At 38.5% G+C, this 19,220-nt stretch overlaps 3 protein-coding genes across 4 annotated transcripts; 2 read left to right on the forward strand and 1 right to left on the reverse strand.

The window, feature by feature from the left end:
- Window positions 1–560: 560 nt before the first annotated feature.
- LOC113708635 (probable splicing factor 3A subunit 1) lies at window positions 561–11,037 on the forward strand. Its single transcript, XM_072064729.1, has 4 exons — window positions 561–699; window positions 3,352–3,640; window positions 8,720–10,622; window positions 10,748–11,037. Exons 2-4 carry the CDS (start codon window positions 3,363–3,365, stop codon window positions 11,015–11,017), a joined length of 2,451 nt encoding a protein of 816 aa, XP_071920830.1. The 5' UTR covers window positions 561–699; window positions 3,352–3,362; the 3' UTR covers window positions 11,018–11,037.
- Window positions 3,977–5,655, forward strand: LOC140014271 (uncharacterized). Of its 2 annotated transcripts, none has more exons than XM_072064727.1 (2): window positions 3,977–5,096; window positions 5,426–5,655. In XM_072064727.1, exon 1 carries the CDS (start codon window positions 4,035–4,037, stop codon window positions 4,974–4,976), a length of 942 nt encoding a protein of 313 aa, XP_071920828.1. In that variant the 5' UTR covers window positions 3,977–4,034; the 3' UTR covers window positions 4,977–5,096; window positions 5,426–5,655. The 2 variants fall into 2 exon arrangements, with proteins under 2 accessions (XP_071920828.1, XP_071920829.1); XM_072064728.1 differs by having other exon boundaries at window positions 3,977–5,072.
- A 717-nt stretch (window positions 11,038–11,754) lies between the features above and the next one.
- LOC113707788 (vacuolar-sorting receptor 7-like) lies at window positions 11,755–18,501 on the reverse strand. The gene is made up of 12 exons (XM_027230110.2): window positions 17,933–18,501; window positions 16,295–16,987; window positions 16,117–16,205; window positions 15,915–15,984; window positions 15,174–15,257; window positions 15,011–15,087; window positions 14,801–14,882; window positions 14,323–14,405; window positions 14,167–14,230; window positions 13,893–14,021; window positions 12,300–12,403; window positions 11,755–12,216 (listed from the first exon to the last, which is right to left on the reverse strand). Exons 1-12 carry the CDS (start codon window positions 18,237–18,239, stop codon window positions 12,100–12,102), a joined length of 1,899 nt encoding a protein of 632 aa, XP_027085911.1. The 5' UTR covers window positions 18,240–18,501; the 3' UTR covers window positions 11,755–12,099.
- Between the last annotated feature and the right edge of the window lie 719 nt (window positions 18,502–19,220).

Below are 19,220 nucleotides of genomic sequence, written 5' to 3' on the forward strand. Positions count from 1 at the left end.
TCGCTGCGATCTGGTCGCGCAACCAGATTGCAGCCCCCCTCCCCCTCCACTTTTGTGATCTGGTCGCGAGAGGGGAAGGGTGGCGGGGGAGAGAGAGGGGAAGAGGGAAGGGGAGGTCGAGAGAAAGAGGGGGGTGAGGGAGAGAGAGAGAGAAAAAAAAAGAGGAAGGCAGTGCCGAAATTGTTGACCGGCACCGGGAGCGGTAGTAGAGGTGGTGGCTAGTGCCAAAGGACATGGTGGGTTGGGTAAGGGAGGGAAAAGAAGAAAAATTGAAGGGAAATTTTTTGTGTATTAGATGGGTGTGTAGGTTAAAAACTTTGATAAATTTTTTGGGATTCCTGTAACAAAAGTTGTTAAATAACTAGTTTTATACAAATTTGGTAAAAAATCAAGATTCCAAACAGGCCTTAGGTTGTGTGGTAACGAGTATAAAAAAGAAAATAGATGAAAAAGAGAAAAAAAGAATAAAAAAAAAAGAGAAAAGCAATTAGGAAGTAGTGACAGAAGTTACAGAACACGGTAAACCCCGCCCCACCCATTTTCCCTTCGGGTTTTGTTTAGATTTTACCATCTCAAAACGAACCGTAGAGTCGGCGAGAGTGGGAGTCGAAGAGCGGGAGAATAAAAAGAAGAAATTCCGAATCCCTAATCCTAATTTCTCAATATACTGTCTTCATTTGGCGAGCTCAAATCTCTCTGGTCAGTCCTTCTTCGCTTTAATCATTTCCATTTGTTTCCTTTTATTTTTGTTTTTCGTTTTGAAGTTCTGTAATGAATAAACCCTATAAATGTAGAAGTTTCCGCTTTTGGTTGGGGTTCTGTAAAATTCAGGTAAAGTTGGTGAATTTGACTAAGAAGTAGCAGGCTTTCACTTTATAATTACCTCTTTACTCTATTTTTATGCTGAAATCTTCTTTTTTAGGTTACTCTTTGGGGTTTGGGATTTTTTGTGTTTGGTTAGCGACAAGTTATTCTTGCTTGCTGATTTGGTGATTTTTGTTCTCTGAAGTCTGAATCTTAATGGGCTTTGTTCTTTGTCTGGACAGGTGAATTTCATCGTGATTATTCTTTTCTGAAGTTGGTTGCTCTGTTACAATAATATTTGTTCTCGTTTTCAGCATAGCCAGCTTTCTAACATGTTAAACTTCGTTTATTCATTTTGCTTTTGATTAGGATTTTGTAGTGATACGAGTTGATATGTAGACATATGGGGTGGAAATGTGTGTGAATGTTTGTCTTGAGGGACTTGAAAAGTTTGTGGATGGTCTCAAATGGGTTGGAAAGTGTACTCTAGTTTGTGTTCTTCATTGGGGGTGATACTCCTTCTCTTGTAATCGTGCTCATGTTTTGGGGAAAAAATGTCAATTTCCGAAAAGATTCCACCTTCTCGCTAGTTTTTCATTGTTAAATGGATTCCCTCCCCCCTTTTAATTTCAGCAAACAAAATAGTTAAAGAAAATCTCGTAGAGAGGCAACCCACTTGGATTTGGGATAGGACAAAGGACTTCAGAGACAACCATCTTGGATTTACTTCATTTTATTATAAAAAAACACCGTTAGAAAGCCCAAGTGCAATTGTATCTTAACTCGTGTTGGAACAAATGATGGAAAAGCTTGTACTTATTTCCTAGTCTTTGAACCAGACCTACTGGATTGTTTGAGTTAACCAGACACCAAACTAATTTGTTTTAATATCAGAATTGAGTTTAAAAACATGCATTCAAGTACCTTCAATGATTTTAAAAACTTGTAAATTCAAGTACCTCAAGGTGTTTGGAACGGTAGGAAAGAGAGGTAGAGAATGTAAGTAGGTGCATATTAATATGGGTAGAATTTGTAAAATAAGAGGCGGTACTAAAATAGGCTTTGTATTGTCTTACTCATTAGTTCTTTGACCAACGTTGGATTTCTTGTGTCTAGTTCTGTATCTTTGAATTCTTTAAACCCTGGCCATCCCACTTGTTTGCCATTAATGCACAAATTGTTAGTGGTAAAGTGCTAAATTGATATTATAAGTGAGAAAGTACAAATTAATAATAGTTTTGGAGTGAATGTTGTAATTACCCTTTTTATTGTTATTTCTGTATACCGTTTATGATGTATATTAGTGGTGTTTGTTGTGTATGCACATATAGATAAGAAATAAATTGAAGAGGGAAGCTTTTGATGAATCAATATGAAGTGGGGCTAGGGTTTGTTTGGATTGTAAGATTTTCAAATAAAATTTTCAAATTTTGTTTTGCTTATATCATACACACAATTTCTAACCATTTTTTTATCTCATGTACATGACATTACAAAAAGTGTTACAGTAATTATTTCAAATAAATATTTCAAATAACTTCCTATCCAAACAAACCCAAATTCTTATTTTCAAATGCTACTGTTTAACTTTTCTAGTGAAGGAAAAAGTAACGCTAAAAAATGACTAAAAAAAGGTTTAACTTGTGAACCTCCTCCTCTAACTTGATTAAGTAGTAAGAATTTTTTGGGACAGTTATTAAAAGAACACCGCTTGAAGGATATTGCATCCTGAAAAAGTTTTAGGGCTGGGTAGCGGACCATGAAAAGGAAGTATAGGAAGTAGTAACAGAACCTGGAGTACCCCAACCCACCCATTTCTTTTTCCTTCGGGTTTTGTTGAGTTTTTATGTCAATTCATGTAGAGTCAGCAAGAGTGAAAGTCTGAGAGAGCGAGAATTAAAAAAAAATGAAATTCCAAATCCCTAACCCTAGTTCCCCTATCGACAATTTTGAATCTGCAGCTTGTAGTGACCTCTTTACTCTTTCTTTATGCTGAGAAAGTTTCTTGTTATTCCTTGGTGGTTGGGGGATATTTTCTGTTAGGTCAGTGATGAGTTCTCCTTGCTTATTTTAGTTGGTGATGTTTTTGCTGAAATCTGAATCTTGATGCTCTAATGAATTTCATTGTGATCAGTTTATTCTGAAGTTGGTTGTTCTGTTACTGTAATTTATTTATTTTCATTTTAAGCAGAGGTGCTTTTCTAACATGTTTGATTCGTTAGTTTATTTTGCTTGTACTTGGGATTATGTAGTGATTCCACTTGATGTATGTGAACATATGTGATGAAATATGTTTGTGAATGTTTGTCTTGAGTGAATTGAAAAGTTTGTGGATGGTCTGAAGTAGACATGAACTCATACCTAGTTTATGATCTTCAAGGGGGTAATACCCGTCTCTTGTAGTTGTGCTCATTTTTGAGGTCTTCATCGTGATAAAGCTTCATGAAGTCATGAGTTATCAGAGCATGATATGCTAGGAAGTAAAAATAGTGTGCTGCATGTGTTTTTTGTTGGTTTGTTTTTAACTTTTTTGTGAACTTTTTGCAGACCATCTGGAAATGTTGGGCAATTTGCCGATATTGCCTTTACCTGCACCCCCTTCTGATGGTAATCTTGGGCCTGTACCACTAGCTCAGATAACTGAAGAAGACGAGAAACAGAATGGAAGTCAAGAGGATCTGAGCAAAGCTGACAACTCCAACTCAGCTCCTATTTCGGTTGCGACTCATACGAGAACTATTGGTATTATTTATCCTCCTCCAGATATCAGAAACATTGTTGACAAGACATCTCAGTTTGTGGCCAAGAATGGTCCTGAGTTTGAAAAGAGGATTATGTTGAAGATATGTGATCTGATATTATGGAAAGATTTGATAATATAAATATTAGGAAAGATCTGATTATAGTATCATATATTAATTAGGTATCATATGATTATAGTATCATATATTAATTAGGTAATAGTATGATTATAGTATCATATGATTATAGTATCCACTTGTGTATATATATATTTGTATATTGTGTAGTCCAAAGTGAAATAGAAGAAAAGTATTTTTTCTCTCCATTTTTCTTAGTTTACATGGTATCAGAGCCCGTCTAGGGTTCTGGGAAAAATACCACCTTTGCTTCTTGTCAATTCCAACCTTAATTGCTGGTTCCTTTCTTATTCTCTCCAGCCTTCATTGCTGTTCCTGTTACTATACATTTTTCCCCCCTTCTATTCAATCATGGCGGATGCTACATCCTCAACGCGGCAATTGTCTTCAACTATGGAAGAAGAACAAAGTATACGGAACACAACAGAGCTTCAAAACATCCAGGCAGCATATAGACTAAATGAAAAAAATTATTTGAAGTGGTCTCAATTGGTTCGAACATTCCTGAAAGGAAAAAGAAAGTTGAGTCATCTATTGGAAATAGCACCGGATAGTGAAACGGCGGGGTTTGAAGCATGGGAACAAGAGGATTCAATGATCATGTCTTGGTTATGGAATTCCATGATTCCTGAAATCAGCGATACATGTATGTTTCTTCCTACAGCAAAGGCAATTTGGGATGCCCTTCATCAGACATATTCCAAGGTTAATGATGCAGCTCTTATCTATGACATCAAGACAAAGACAACTGGAGCAAAACAAGGGACAAAAACAGTGACGGAGTATGCCAATTTTCTGCAAAACCAGTGGCAGGAACTGGATTATTACAGGGCACTTGATTTGAACTGTAGCAAATGTGCAGTGTTTATCAAGAAGTTCATAGAAAGGGATCGAGTTTATGATTTTTTGGCTGGCCTAAATTCTAAATTCGATTTTGTACGAATTCAAATTCTGGGCAGGCCAGAGTTTCCTTCTTTAATAGAAGCAATATCCCAAGTACGTGGAGAAGAAAGTCGCAGGGGTATTATGTTAGAGCTACCTTCAATAGAAAATTCAGCCCTTTTAAGTTCCAAATCTCAGCGGTTGGTACTGAACAAGGTTGCTGCGGACAAGACCAATCAAACAAGTGGGCCAAAGAATCGCGAGGAGTTGTGGTGCACATACTGCAAGAAACCACGACACACCATAGATCAATGCTGGAAACTACATGGGAACTACCCACTCGTGAATGGGGACAAAAAGGTGGCCAGCAAAGGCAGGCTCATATGTCAGTTCAAGATCCAACTCAAGTGATTAGAGGGTTTAGTATGGAGGAAATTGAGAAGCTTAAAAGTATGTTAGAGACAGTTGACAAACCAGCAACTAACAATTCTCAATCAAGGAATCCGGGTATGTGTTCATTGACACTTTCAGGTAAGGCTCTAGTCTCTTTTGCATTTAGTGTTTTAGGCAATGAGCTTAGGAATGTCTGGATTCTTGACTCTGGTGCTACGGATCATATGACTCATATTTCAAATAAATTCAAAACCTATAATCCCTGTCCTAGCAATAGAAAGATTGTTGTTGCAGATGGTACTACAACCACTGTGGCAGGTATTGGAGATGTCCAAGTTACTCCAAATTTGATTCTTAAAAATGTTCTTCATGTTCCTCGATTATCTACAAATTTGGTTTCTGTAAAAAAACTTGCCAAGGATCTAGCTGGCTCTGTTATATTTGATGAATCCTGTTGTGACTTTCAGGACCGGGGCTCGGGGAAGAGGATTGGACTAGCTAAGGAGCATGATGGACTCTATTACTTGGATACATCAAGTCAACCAGAATTTAGTAAATCTGCCCTGTCCACATTGTCTTCACCCTCCAATAAAGATGTCATCTGGTTACATCATAGACGTCTAGGTCATGTGTCTTTTTCTGCATTAAAAATAATGTTTCCTTCCTTGTTCAAGGGATTTGATGTTCAGTCTTTTCATTGTGATATTTGCGAGTATGCTAAACACACTCATGTCCCATTTCCTATCAGTAATAAACGATCGTCTTCTCTTTTCTTTTTAATCCATAGTGATATTTGGGGGCCATCAACTATTCCAAACATCTCAAGGTCTAAGTGGTTTGTCACATTTATCGATGACTGCACAAGAGTCTCTTGGATCTATTTACTCAAAAATAAGTCTGATTTGAGTTATATTTTCCCTGTTTTTCATGCAATGATTCAAAATCAATTTGGCACCAAGATAAAACACTTTCGTTCAGATAATGCTCGTGATTATTTCAATCAAACTTTGAGTCAGTTTTTCCAAAAAGAAGGAATCATACATGAATCATCCTGTATTGCCACTCCACAACAAAATGGAGTGGCAGAACGGAAAAACCGACATCTTCTTGAGTGCACTAGAGCCTTACTGTTTGAACAAAGTGTGCCAAAAGCATATTGGGGAGAAGCTGTACTCACATCAGCTTATGTCATAAATAGAATTCCTTCCAAGGTCTTGGGGTTTCAAAGTCCACTAGAGAACCTATCCAAATTTTACCCCGATATTCGATCTTCCTTTAATTTCACTCCTCGAGTTTTTGGATGTACTTCCTTTGTTCATGTCCATAGTCATAACCGTGGGAAGTTAGATCCTCGTGCTCTTAAGTGTGTCTTCGTGGGGTACTCATCTACTCAAAAGGGTTACAAATGTTATCATCCACCTACTAGAAAACTCTATGCCTCGGCAGATGTTACATTTGTTGAAAATAAGCCCTATTTCATCACTCCTTATCTTCAGGGGGAGTTAGATACACTTGAAGATAAGGAGTTAAAATTTCCCTCCTTAGAGTTGACCACATCTGAGTCATCCAAATCTGAATTTCAAGAGTCAATTCTTCAATCTGATGTGGTAGAAGAAAAAAAGGAAGACCGTAAAATCTATGACTGGTTCCGGTTTGACCAAGTGTATACAAGGAAAGGAGATTCCATCGTGGTTACAAGGCAAGAACAATCCTCTAAATCAAGCTCCGGGAATGAGGTAACAATGAGTGAATCAAATCTGAATTCTACACCACCGACCGACCATTCTTCCAGTTCTAAATCACCTTGTCCTGAGCCTCTTAGCCTTGACCAGGACCTACATCTACCTATTACTGTAAGGAAAAAACCCCGAGAATGCACCAAAAGACCCCTATATCCATTGTCTCACTTTGTGTCTTTTGAGAAGTTTTCCCCGAGCCATCAAAGCTTCCTTTCCACCTTAAATACAGTCTCTATTCCTAGCTCATTGTCTGAAGCATTATCAAAGAAAGAATGGAGACTTGCTATGGAAGTAGAAATGGATGCATTAGAGAAGAATGGGACATGGGAATTAGTTGATTTACCAAAGAACAAGAAAGTAGTGGGCTGTAAATGGGTGTATGCAGTAAAGTTTAAAGCAGATGGGTCCCTAGAACGCTACAAGGCAAGATTAGTCGCGAAAGAATACACACAGACATATGGAGTAGATTATCGGGAAACATTTGCTCCAGTAGCAAAGATGAATACGGTGAGAATTCTGCTATCCTTGGCTGTTAATTTTGATTGGGAATTACAGCAATACGATGTGAAGAATGCTTTTCTTCATGGAGAGTTAGAAGAGGAGATTTATATGAGCATTCCACCGAGATTCAGTGGGGTTGACAAAAACAAGGTTTGTCGGTTAAAAAAGGCATTATATGGGCTGAAACAATCCCCATGTGCTTGGTTTGGACGATTTGCCAAGGTAATGATAGCTAATGGTTACAAGCAAAATCAAGGAGATCATACCCTGTTCATCAAGCATTCAGCCTTGGGGGGAGTTACTGTTTTGATTGTATACGTAGATGACATCATAGTGACAGGAAACGATGAAGTAGAGAAGAAAACTTTGAAGTGGTGCCTAGCCAAGGAATTTGAAATAAAGGATTTAGGAAAATTGAAGTATTTTCTGGGAATTGAAGTGGCTCGATCAAGGCAGGGAATTTTTATTTCTCAACAGAAGTATGTTATGGACCTGCTCAAGGAAACAGGCATGACAGCAAGCAAACCAGTTGGAACTCCCATTGAGCAGAATCACAAATTAAGTGAGGCTCATGGAGATACAGCTGTGGACAGAGAGATGTACCAAAGACTTGTTGGGAAACTCATTTATCTCGCACATACTAGGCCAGATATAGCTTACTCAGTCAGTGTTATTAGTCAGTTTATGCATGATCCTAGAGCAGTTCATCTACAAGCAGTTTATCGAGTGCTTCATTACTTAAAGGCACATCCAGGGAAGGGAATTTTATTCAAAAAGGGTCCTGAAATTGATCTGGCAGTTTACACAGATGCAGACTTTGCAGGGTCTCCAGTTGACAGGCGATCAACTTCAGGATATTGTACATTTCTTGGAGGAAACTTAATATCCTGGAGAAGCAAGAAACAAAGTGTAGTAGCAAGGTCAAGTGCTGAAGCAGAGTTCAGGGCTATGGCAGCAGGGGTATGTGAATTATTGTGGGTTAAAATTATCCTAGAAGACTTGAGGATTCAATGGAGCAAACCGATGAAGCTATATTGTGATAACAAATCTGCTATAAGTATAGCTCACAACCCAGTGCAACATGATCGGATGAAGCACATAGAGATAGACAGGCACTTTATTAAAGAGAAGCTAGAAAGTGGACTGATTTGTACTCCATATGTTCCGACAGGACTTCAACTTGCAGTTGTGATGACAAAGGGACTGTGTAACAACATGTTTCATGAAAGTGTTGTCAAGCTGGGAATGGAAGATCTATATTCACCAGCTTGAGGGGGAGTGTTGAAGATATGTGATCTGATATTATGGAAAGATTTGATAATATAAATATTAGGAAAGATCTGATTATAGTATCATATATTAATTAGGTATCATATGATTATAGTATCATATATTAATTAGGTAATAGTATGATTATAGTATCATATGATTATAGTATCCACTTGTGTATATATATATTTGTATATTGTGTAGTCCAAAGTGAAATAGAATAAAAGTATTTTTTCTCTCCATTTTTCTTAGTTTACAGATTATTGCTAGCAATGCTGGGAATCCAAAATTTAACTTTTTGAATGCCTCTGATCCATACCATGCGTACTATCAGCATCGTTTATCTGAAGCCCGTGCACAAAATCAGGTTTCTGCTCTACAGCCATTGCAACTGGCAGATTCAGCTGCTCCTGAGTCCGCTGCTGCTGCCCCGGCTGCTAATGGCAAGGATGCGACTGCAAAGCCTGATCCATCAGTGCAGTTTAGGCCTGTTCGTAAAATTCTTGAACCCCCTGAAGCAGAGCAGTACACTGTTCGCCTCCCTGAAGGGATTACAGGGGAGGAGTTGGACATAATTAAGCTTACTGCCCAGTTTGTCGCAAGGAATGGGAAATCATTTTTGACTGGATTGACCAGTAGGGAGATTAACAATCCTCAATTTCTTTTTCTAAAACCAACCCATAGCATGTTTATGTTTTTTACATCTCTTGCGGATGCTTATTCGAAAGTATTGATGCCTCCAAAAGCGTTAACAGATAAGTTGAGAAAGAGTGTAACTGACATGACTACGGTGCTTGAAAGATGCCTTCTTCGCTTGGAGTGGGAACGGTCGCAGGAGCAGGCTAGGCAGAAAGCTGAAGATGAGATAGAACAGGAGCGATTGCATATGGCCATGATTGATTGGCATGACTTTGTTGTAGTAGAGACCATAGACTTTGCAGATGATGAGGATGAAGATTTGCCCCCTCCTATGACCCTGGAGGAGGTTATACGAAGAAGCAAGATGACAGGTATGGAAGAAGAGGAGATCATTGAGCCTGGGAAGGAAGTAGAAATGGAAATGGATGAAGAGGAGGTGCAGCTTGTTGAGGAGGGCATGAGGGCAGCTAGTCTTGAAGAGAACGGGGACCTGAAGAATAATGAAGCTAAGGTTACAATAGATGAAGCAGAACCACCTATGAGGATAGTAAAGAATTGGAGGAGACCCGAGGAGAGGCTACCTGCTGAAAGAGATCCAACTAAATTTGTTGTGTCTCCAATAACTTGTGAGCTGATTCCTGACAATGAGATGTCTGAACATATCAGGATCTCTTTAATTGATCCAAAGTACAAGGAGCAGAAGGAGAGGATGTTTGCAAAAATTAGGGATACAACTCTTGCTCCTGATGATGAGATCACAAAAAATATTGTTGGACTTGCTCGAACCCGTCCTGATATTTTTGGTACTACTGAGGAGGAAGTCTCTAATGCTGTTAAGGCAGAGATCGAGAAGAAAAAAGATGATCAACCAAAGCAAGTCATTTGGGATGGGCATACAGGAAGTATTGGTCGTACAGCAAGTCAGGCCATGTCTCAGAATGCTGGTGGAGAAGATCTAAATGAAGCAGGCAACAGTGACATGAGAAATCTTCCAGGTCCTGCAGCTCCTCCTCCTCCCAGACCTGGCATGCCATCAATTAGACCTCTTCCTCCACCTCCTGGACTTGCCTTGAATATCCCTAGGCCTCCTAATACTGTTCAGTATTCAACCCCAACTGGTCCCGGTGTTTTGGCTCCACCTCCACCTAGGCCTCCAGTCGTCGGTGTTCTGCCTAGACCTGCACCTCATCCGATGTCAATGATGCCGGGCCAGCAACCTCTGATGGTAAATCGACCCCAAATGCATCCGTCCATGTCCATGAATTCCCCCAACATGCCTGTGCCACCGCCACCTGGATCTCAATTTACACCTTTGTCTGCTCCGCGGCCTTTTGTTCCCCTTTCCATGTCACAACCTGGCATGCCTATGGTCCCACCGCCATCCATGCCTCAGGGAATGCCACCACCTCCACCTGAGGAAGCTCCTCCACCACTTCCTGAAGAACCAGAACCAAAAAGACAGAAACTTGATGATGCTCTGCTTGTTCCCGAGGACCAATTTTTAGCTCAACATTCGGTATGATGCACTTTTGCATTCATTTATATTTGTGATTTTTTTTTAAAAAAAAAATTTTCCTTTTGTACAAAGAGAAGGTTTTACGTCATTGGTTGTAATTAAGCTTGCATTTGTGTGCACTGCAGGGACCTGCTCGTATCAACGTGTCTGTGCCCAATCATGATGAAGGCAATATGAAAGGGCAGGTGCTGGAGATTCTTGTGCAGTCGCTGTCTGAAACTGTCAGCAGCTTGAAAGAGAAAATAGCTGGTGAGATTCAACTTCCGGCTAACAAACAGAAACTGAGTGGAAGGCCTGGTTTTCTCAAGGACAATTTGTCGCTCGCATATTATAACGTTGCACCCGGAGAAACACTTCAACTCTCTCTCAGAGAGCGTGGAGGAAGAAAGAGATGAGAAGCTTAACATTGGCCAAAGCCTTGGAACGCTTTATTTTCCTATTTGGATCTGTTACTTCTCATTGTCCTATCATTGTCTCACCAAAATTATTTTTTGTGATGTTTAGAGCTTCCTTTGAAATTGCTTATTGAGTGATAAGGAGAGTAAACTGTCTTTTCTTAGTTCGGAATATCTGTATGTACATTTCCTATAAACTCTAGATTAAAAAATCAAGCTAATTAACGGCATCCTAAACTCTAGCTATCTAACCCCAGACAAGTAACCTTATAGTCCATAGTCAAGTTTTACTGTTTAAGTTTACAATTAGGCAGATGGGTTATGGATGCAAATTATGCCTATCTTTTTTTTTTTTTTATATATATATAAAGAAATCGATTCTAGGGTAAAATGAAGAGTCAGTTGACTACTAAAATTTTCACGTAATTGATTGCAAGTAGGTTTTACTGTCCATCTCCTGACGAAAGACTGAATTTGATGCTAATTAAACCAGGAATTGCTCAATTTTCACAAAAACTTGACAAAAATTACTTCTTATTATTACTTGTTTTAGATATTGTATAACTGGCGTTTAAGAATTTGTTATTGTGTCGTTTGCAACAAACGTTCAAAACTAGATTGAATATGGCGTCCCAGAAGCACACCATGTCTTGAGGTGCAAATAGGAGGAACACAGTAAACAGGAATGGCCTTCAATTTACCCATTCGAAGATGAAAATGTTCCTCCCAGCAAAATCTGCACCTTTGAAAGCTTATCATCTATAAAAGCTGAAAATGATTTCAGTGTAAACTTCCACGCCTTTGCCTGACAAGTTTAGGCTTACATCTACGAGTAATGTTATGTACACAAGGGAAAATGTTCTTGCCAACTTCAAGGGTAGCTACATTAATTCATTTCTATCCAGCTTCAAAATTCCAAACCAGCAGATGCAAGTTCTCATGTATACTTTCCATCAGAATTCGTCGTTGCCTCAGCTGCTGCTTTAGAAAATAAAGCAATGCCTGCCTCATCCAGGATTTGTGAAAACTGTAGAGTTGAAGAAGACAAGTGGCAGCTGAGTGTAGATAGCAATCGGCGACTTCTACACAGATGAACGTTGTTGAAGAGGCTCAGCTTCATGATGGACAACCTGATTTTGCTGATTGTCGATTGGCATGTACTGTGACATGATGGCCATAATCTCCGAGTCCATGTAAGACTGCAAATCAGATGGAAGTTAGATACATGAAATAGATGATCGCAATGTAAGAAGTTTGTTGAGCTGATGATAATGAGACATACTCGAAGTCTATATTTGTAGAAGATGTAACCAGCCATGCTAGCAGCCACTACTGCAGCTAAAACCAATAATGTGAGGAACCACCCGAATTTTGATGTGTGCCTTTCTGTAAGGAATGAGAAAGATAGTAATTAGTAATTTGTTCTTTGTTTGCAGCATCCTACTAAAGTACATATTTTTCATCTCCCCTCAGGGGATAACTTGTTGAGTGCATAGCTTTTAACCTTATTACTAGCAACTCAAACGTACTGTCCTGTTGATAAAAGGTGGTTTGCCTCTCATTACAAGGAAAACAGTAAGAAATAGAAATGAAAAAGATGCAGGAAAACTGAAGTTAATGAAGTCTTGAACTGATACATGTGTCCTGATGCATAGGAGCTTATGTTTGTATACATAAGCAAAAAGAGAGAGAGAGAGATTATATATTGCAAACAAACAAGTAAAAGTAAATCTATTTATTTTGAAGAAATGAATCGTCGTTAAAGAAGTGAGTTTCATTTTCTTGAGTGACAACCTAAGACATTTGCTGTGGTTGAGGTTTTGGGCATTCCTGCAGACTATTCTGACATGGACGATATTCATAGGTCAGGTACACGAAAATACTATCTAATCTTGTATACCTAGCCCCATGTGGTGGGAGTCTTGTGCATTATATCTTCTTATGCTGTTTACAAATAAGGCAGCAAGAGTAGTCTTTTGAGCTTTTTTTTTTTGTTGGTTTATTCGATGGGCAATTTTTAAATTAATAAGCACACGCACTTAGGAAGTCTGAGTAAATAAATCCCATAAAAATAGGCTCACATTGTATTCTGCATGGAATATGTACTCAGGATTGAAAGTCAACACTTGTTAGGGTATTTAGATGTAGAGCTGTTAAGCCAATCGAGTAGCTCGAAAGCTCGTTAGAGCTCGGCTCGTTAAGGCTCGAGCTCGGCTCTTTAATTTTAGTTAACGAGTCGAGCTCGAGCTCGAAACATGCTCGTTTAGTTAACGAGCCGAGTAAGCTCGGCTCGTTTGATACTCGAGTAGCTCGTTAGAGCTCGTTAATGAAGGGCATATTTGTCATTTTAGAAATCAAAATTATATAAATTAAAAATTATAGGTTTTTATTAATGTTAATTTGCACGAGCTCGTGAAACTCGACTCGTTTGTCACAAACGAGTCGAGCTCGAGCTCGAACTCGAGCCACATGTACATTTAACGAGCCGAGTTCGAACACATTTTAAAGTTCGTTTTCTTAACGAGCTCGAGTTGAGCTCGGCTCGAATTAAACTCGAGTCGAGCTCGGCAACCAAATACTCGGCTCGACTCAGCTCGATTAACAGCTCTATTTAGATGGAACTCTATGCAAGCAAGGAGATATCAGCAGATTGAAGCAAAGAATAAGACATAGTTCATCTTTTACATTTTGGTGGCTCTTACATCTTTTTTACCCTAGATGAATATTAGAATCTCGGAAAAATATGAAATTTTCATTTCAACCAAAGAGAAAGATAATGAAACTAGTCGCACATGATGTGTTTAAAGCAGCAAACAACTCTGTGTTACTTCTGCAGAATCGCAAATTCCAATCAATTTGAGATGATTTTTCTTACCAATGCAGGTATCGTGCTCCAAAATGTAAAGTTTGTCCCCTCTGCAACCGCACTCAAATCCGCTCCATGTGTTCTTACAGGTGCAATCATCACATTGACAAACTTTACCTTCCTTACATTCATCTATTTCTGTCATACATTAAAGAGTAGAACATTGAATTGAAATCTCAGATTAAGGCAGTAAACTTAAGAATGATAGCCAGAGCTAAGTAGAAGACTGGGGATCTTATATATGTTAAAGAGTTATCCATCTTTGACAATGGCAGGAAAGCACCTTCACATCTATAGCCATCTCCAGTGAATCCAGGAGGACAGTGACAGCCTGTAAGATCAGATTCCTGTTTATCCACAGAAGGATATCATATCAACATTAGAATGGTAGAATCCATAAAAAAACTGTTGTCTTTTGAAAAGTAATGTATCACTGAACTGTGCAAGCTGAAACTGTCAGTCCATGTCGAGTTTCTGACCAGCACCCTCCATGATTGACCATGCATCTTCCAGGTCCAACAGCTGCAAATATAAAAGAGGAAGCAAAAGCGTAAGAGGCATGAATCCTGGATAGTATGTGCCTACGAGGTTATAATTCTAAGGAGAAACTCAGGTGCAATCTTTGAATATAGAATTGAACATAATTTTAATTGGCCACTTATGTAAAGCAGCAGGGTTGGAATTGGTGAATGTGTAAGATACTTGCATGCCTGTTGGATCTAGGCAATGCGACAGAACAAAGCGAAATCACTTAAAATGTTATCTCGTAATGCCTTATTCTGGACCGCAAAAGCCCCCCAAAAAAATGGTTCCAGGAAAAGATTCCTTCACAAGTTGATAATAAAAGGGGAACATGTTTGGAAGTATCAAAGCTAAATTGTTGAAAGATATATCTCCCTATAGAATAGAATAGATACCTTCACAAGACTTGTATCCATCTCCTCTATATTGCACACCATTCGCTGAAGGGCACTGACAAACTCTTCCCCTGAATGTATCCTTAAGAAATAACAAATAAAGGCTGATAAGAGAGCAGCTAAAGTGGTTTATTCGTGTATTTCAATCATTCCACAGCAAGAAGCACAAGTCACCACGTGTATGTAATCAGAAGAAATGCTTTCACTTACCTTGCAGGCAGTTATGTTAGAATGAGAATCCTGCCAACAGCCACCATTGTTTTCAAGGCACTCGTTGGTCTCAAGATCTGTTTGTAAAGCAGAGAGATCAGATGATGCTACATAAGTACTATTTCTGTCACTAGCAAAAACCATCAGCCATGCAGAGCCAAACCTCCATTTAGACAAATGGGAGGATCAGTAGTCTCCTTGAATCCAGCGCAAATGGCTTTTAAGACGGCAATCCTCTCTAATTTTCCTTCATGGAGCGAAGAAAAAGTAAATTTAGTTTAGTTAGCAAAACAAAAATCCATCATTAACTAGAAAAATAGTTTCTTTAGATAATTATATGGTTAATTGTTTGATGTAGAAGCATTTCACATTATATGCTTTGGTCAAACTAATTGAAGTATGATCAGAAATGCCACAACCAAATCAGAATTCATTCAGATTGTAAATTTGTTGGAGTTGCAAGAGTAAGTATTACAAATGAAATTCGCAATAGGGAATATGTCTCAGGAAAACCCATCCCGTTTTCTGAAATATTGTCTCCAATCTTGTGTCATTCTTACTGTGATTGAATTAAGTTATCAATTCAGTTACTAATTTTGTTTGGATAAACTAATGCAAGATAATGCTGTTACTCCCAAATGAGTCCTTTTTATCTTCAGGAGAAAAAGGAGGCCAAAAGCTGCAGTTGCAGACAGAATCTTGCATCTGATCTTAACTCGAAAAATTTTAATCAGAATGGATGACCATGTCAGCTGGCCAGCATCTTTGAACTGATACAGAAAATTACAAGTCCAATGTTTTCTCCATTAACCATCCAAAAAGAATGTGGATTAATCTTCTGAAGTAATATCCAAAACTACCAAGGGACTACAAGTATTGAACAACATAGACATCTGTAACAAACCTCTGTACTGGACATCGTTTATAACCAATGTTGGCAATATTGTGACATCACCTCGAGATCCTCGACCAACCTAGATTTAACAAGGAACAAAAAGTCAATGTAATCGTCATTCATCCACCAAATCAGGTCTAATTTTTGTCTCATCAGCGTTAATTTCTGACAACTGAGACAAATAAAATTGAGGTGTGGAGATTGTAAGAACCTGGAGGTCTTGTTCAATTTTAAGTACTTGATTTTCCACATCAGCTTCGGGGTCACCCATACAACTCTTTATCTTCTCAATCGGTAGATCTGATGGACAAGATACGTAAATAATTGAGTATTTTCAAAATGCAAGATCAATTTGTTCTGCAGAAAAAGCTTTTGAGAGCAGAACTTACGCAGCGATCTCATAACCTCCTCTGCACATTCCTTGCTGTATTTCTTTTGCTTCATTGAACACCTAATGTGGAAGTCTGTCACATAATCCCACCAAACCCAAGAGCGGTTGCTCTCATTCGCAACTCTGTGCACGCAGAGCTGTCTTAAATTTTCAAATACTACGTCCTTTCCTTGATACCCCATCCCAAAGTCTTGCTCAGGATCAGGTGCACAGTATCTTCCATGATTGATGCACTGAGACTTGCATTGACTGCTAAGAAGAAAAGCGTGAGGACAATACCAAGTTATGTAGTGTGGTGTGAAACGGGTGTATCCACCCTTCTCAAGAATCTGAGCATTGCCCTTAAAATTTTTGATGAAATTCATTTGTTCATCACACCGGATTCCACACTCATCATTACTATTGGTCCACAGCTCATACTCCACCCTCTGATCAGGATGTGGCATTGACTCCGACCAGTCAATTTTTACAACAACATTTGCAGCTTTCTTCAGTGCACCCTTTATGGATTCACCGACAGAATGATCAATCAAAACTGAAGGGACTCCAATCTTCTCCAAGTATCCATCTGCATCTGAGCTTTCTTCCGGTGAATCCATAGTTATTAGGGGCTCATCTACGCTATCAGCCACTAAAACTGCAGCAGCACCAGCTTGTTGTCCATTCCATACCTTCAAAGCGAAGTAACATCCTGTAAAGGGCAGAAAAAAGTTTTAATTAGAGACCACAGCGTTCCATTGCATCATAAAATTGTTTGTTCTAATTACTTGTTATTGGTTTCAATCGGGCTCGTCCATTTATCTCAAAAAGGTCTCCTGGTAATTGGTATGCAGCTAAAAGGTTCCCTCCACTCTCCCAGAAACCAGAATTAGCATGATTTCATAACAAGACAGGAGAAAAGAAGTAGAATTTCATCAACCACGGCCAAAACTTGAGATTCCATAAATCTGCAGTGTTTAAATTCCACTTTTGAACCCCTACCAATTGTTGCTCCGTTTATACTGTAACCAAAATTATTTTGATTGGATTAGCATTCTGAGTTCATCCAGGACTTTCCGTTAAGCATCAATAATCCATGCACAAAGGATAGTATTCCAGGACCCAAAATTGTTTGGGTGCCTCTAGGAAGACACAGATGGGTAATATAAGAACAGCTTGATGCATCAGAATCAACTTATTTCCTCTGAAAAATAAAAAGAAGTTTGCACAAATACACCAGAAAAATCAAAGGTTTTAAATTAGGAAACTATAGTTGATTAAATTAAAAAAAAAAGCTATAAACTGCAAATTGATTCTCTGCCGTCGGATGATCACATGGCAGAAAGTATCAAGGTTGACCATGAAAACAGAGCAATAAAACAGAGTAACTAAATCTGGACATCCAAAAAGACAATTTAATTACCTAAAGGACAGAAGCAACACATCAAAATCTTCTAAACAACGTTAAACTCACTTTAAAAAAATTAAAAAGAAATAATCCCACCACCTTAAAGAGCTAACTACTAAAATCCCATTCTCCAAATTCTCAAAAATTGTTAAATTGCATATCACATAGACACATGCAGATGTATAAAACTAACAAAAAAAAAAATTGCACCAGGAAAAGCGACAGGAGAAGAAGAAAGCTGATGATTACCTCCACGATCAAGGAGGAGGATGGTGGGAGTGGAAGACTTTGACCTGAAGGGCTTATCACCCTCAAAAGGAGAACAACCAGTAGCACCTGTATCAGGATAAACAACAGTTCCAACCATTGATCCTCCATAGTCAGGCACACCAAAGTTGCCAATAGCAGCATCGTGCTTGGAGCGAATATCAGAAGGATCAAGTATACTAATACTACTCTTCTCCACCACGAATCTTGCCTCAGTTAAAAAACTAGTACTAGACAATACAAGGGTGGATACAATCAAGAAAGCTCTTGAAAACAGAGTATTTGCCATTTGAGATGCTGCAGAAACTGAGACAAGCGTTCGCAAAATTGTGGGTTCTGCTCAGATATAAAGAAAGAGGTGAAATGAAATGCTGACAAAATGGAAACAGATGGAGGGAAGAGGATAGAACAGGTCTTTCTACAAGGGGCAGTAAATGCTTGTAGTAGAACTAGTCCAAGTGTTTTTGCTACATGGGATGGATGGATATTGGATGAAGAGAGAGAGAGAGAGAAGACTTCGAAGGAAGAGAAACTGAGAAAAAAAGAAAGGTTTAGGGGTGGACTTTGGCTTCTATTGCACCTTTTTTCTTCTTCTTGTTCTTGAATTGAATCAATGCTATGACGTAAAGGAAACGACTGGAAAGGTGGGAGAAAGAGCAAGGAAGAGTTGGAGTGTGGATTGTGGAAAGCAGCCAGGGGAACCACCACGAATGCAACTTCCAACTGAAAATCAAAAGTACAGATTCTAAAAAACACTTTTTAAAAAAAAAAAATTGAATAGAACTAACCTAAATTAAGACAGGTTTTTTTTTTTTCAATTGTAAAGTAGCATTTTTCAATCTTGAAACTCTATAATTTTTTTTTTAATATTCTACTAATAGGGGATTTATGATACTAATAGGCAATTTCACAAAAAAGGGGAAAAAAAAAAAGAAAAGGCAATTATGTTGAAGTATTTTATTTACACTACCTACTTCTACTTGTTGCATGCTTACTTTTGTGATTACGTGTATTATTGACTTTACAGCTTTAATAGAAAATGCAATTCTCATCTTGTAGGCATCAACTGATAATAATAATAATAATAATAAAGAACAGTTTGTTCAAGTAATTACTTGGCCAACCATGATCAAATTTAAAAATTTATGCAAATCTATGGACTTTTAGATGTGCATGCATATTTGACAATTGGATGTGTACCTTGTGCGGTCCATGAAATTTTTGTGCTCAATTGTAATTTTCTTAACTCATGTAACCACCTAATTAGCAA

This window comes from Coffea arabica, chromosome 9c, assembly GCF_036785885.1.
Source record: "Coffea arabica cultivar ET-39 chromosome 9c, Coffea Arabica ET-39 HiFi, whole genome shotgun sequence".
NCBI lineage: Eukaryota > Viridiplantae > Streptophyta > Magnoliopsida > Gentianales > Rubiaceae > Coffea > Coffea arabica.

What these genes read in the sequence shown, in the direction of transcription:
- LOC113708635 (XM_072064729.1), top strand. Translation starts at nt 3,363, where the DNA reads ATGTTGGGCAATTTGCCGATATTGCCTTTACCTGCACCCCCTTCTGAT. An exon ending in GAGTTTGAAAAGAGGATTAT is followed by an intron (nt 3,641 to 8,719) that starts GTTGAAGATATG and finishes CATTTTTCTTAG; the next exon opens with TTTACAGATTATTGCTAGCA. An exon ending in AATTTTTAGCTCAACATTCG is followed by an intron (nt 10,623 to 10,747) that starts GTATGATGCACT and finishes TGTGCACTGCAG; the next exon opens with GGACCTGCTCGTATCAACGT.
- LOC140014271 (XM_072064727.1), top strand. Translation starts at nt 4,035, where the DNA reads ATGGCGGATGCTACATCCTCAACGCGGCAATTGTCTTCAACTATGGAA.
- LOC113707788 (XM_027230110.2), bottom strand. Translation starts at nt 18,239, where the DNA reads ATGGCAAATACTCTGTTTTCAAGAGCTTTCTTGATTGTATCCACCCTT. An exon ending in GGAGGTTATGAGATCGCTGC is followed by an intron (nt 16,206 to 16,294) that starts GTAAGTTCTGCT and finishes CTTGTCCATCAG; the next exon opens with ATCTACCGATTGAGAAGATA. An exon ending in TCTACAAATATAGACTTCGA is followed by an intron (nt 12,217 to 12,299) that starts GTATGTCTCATT and finishes TCTGATTTGCAG; the next exon opens with TCTTACATGGACTCGGAGAT.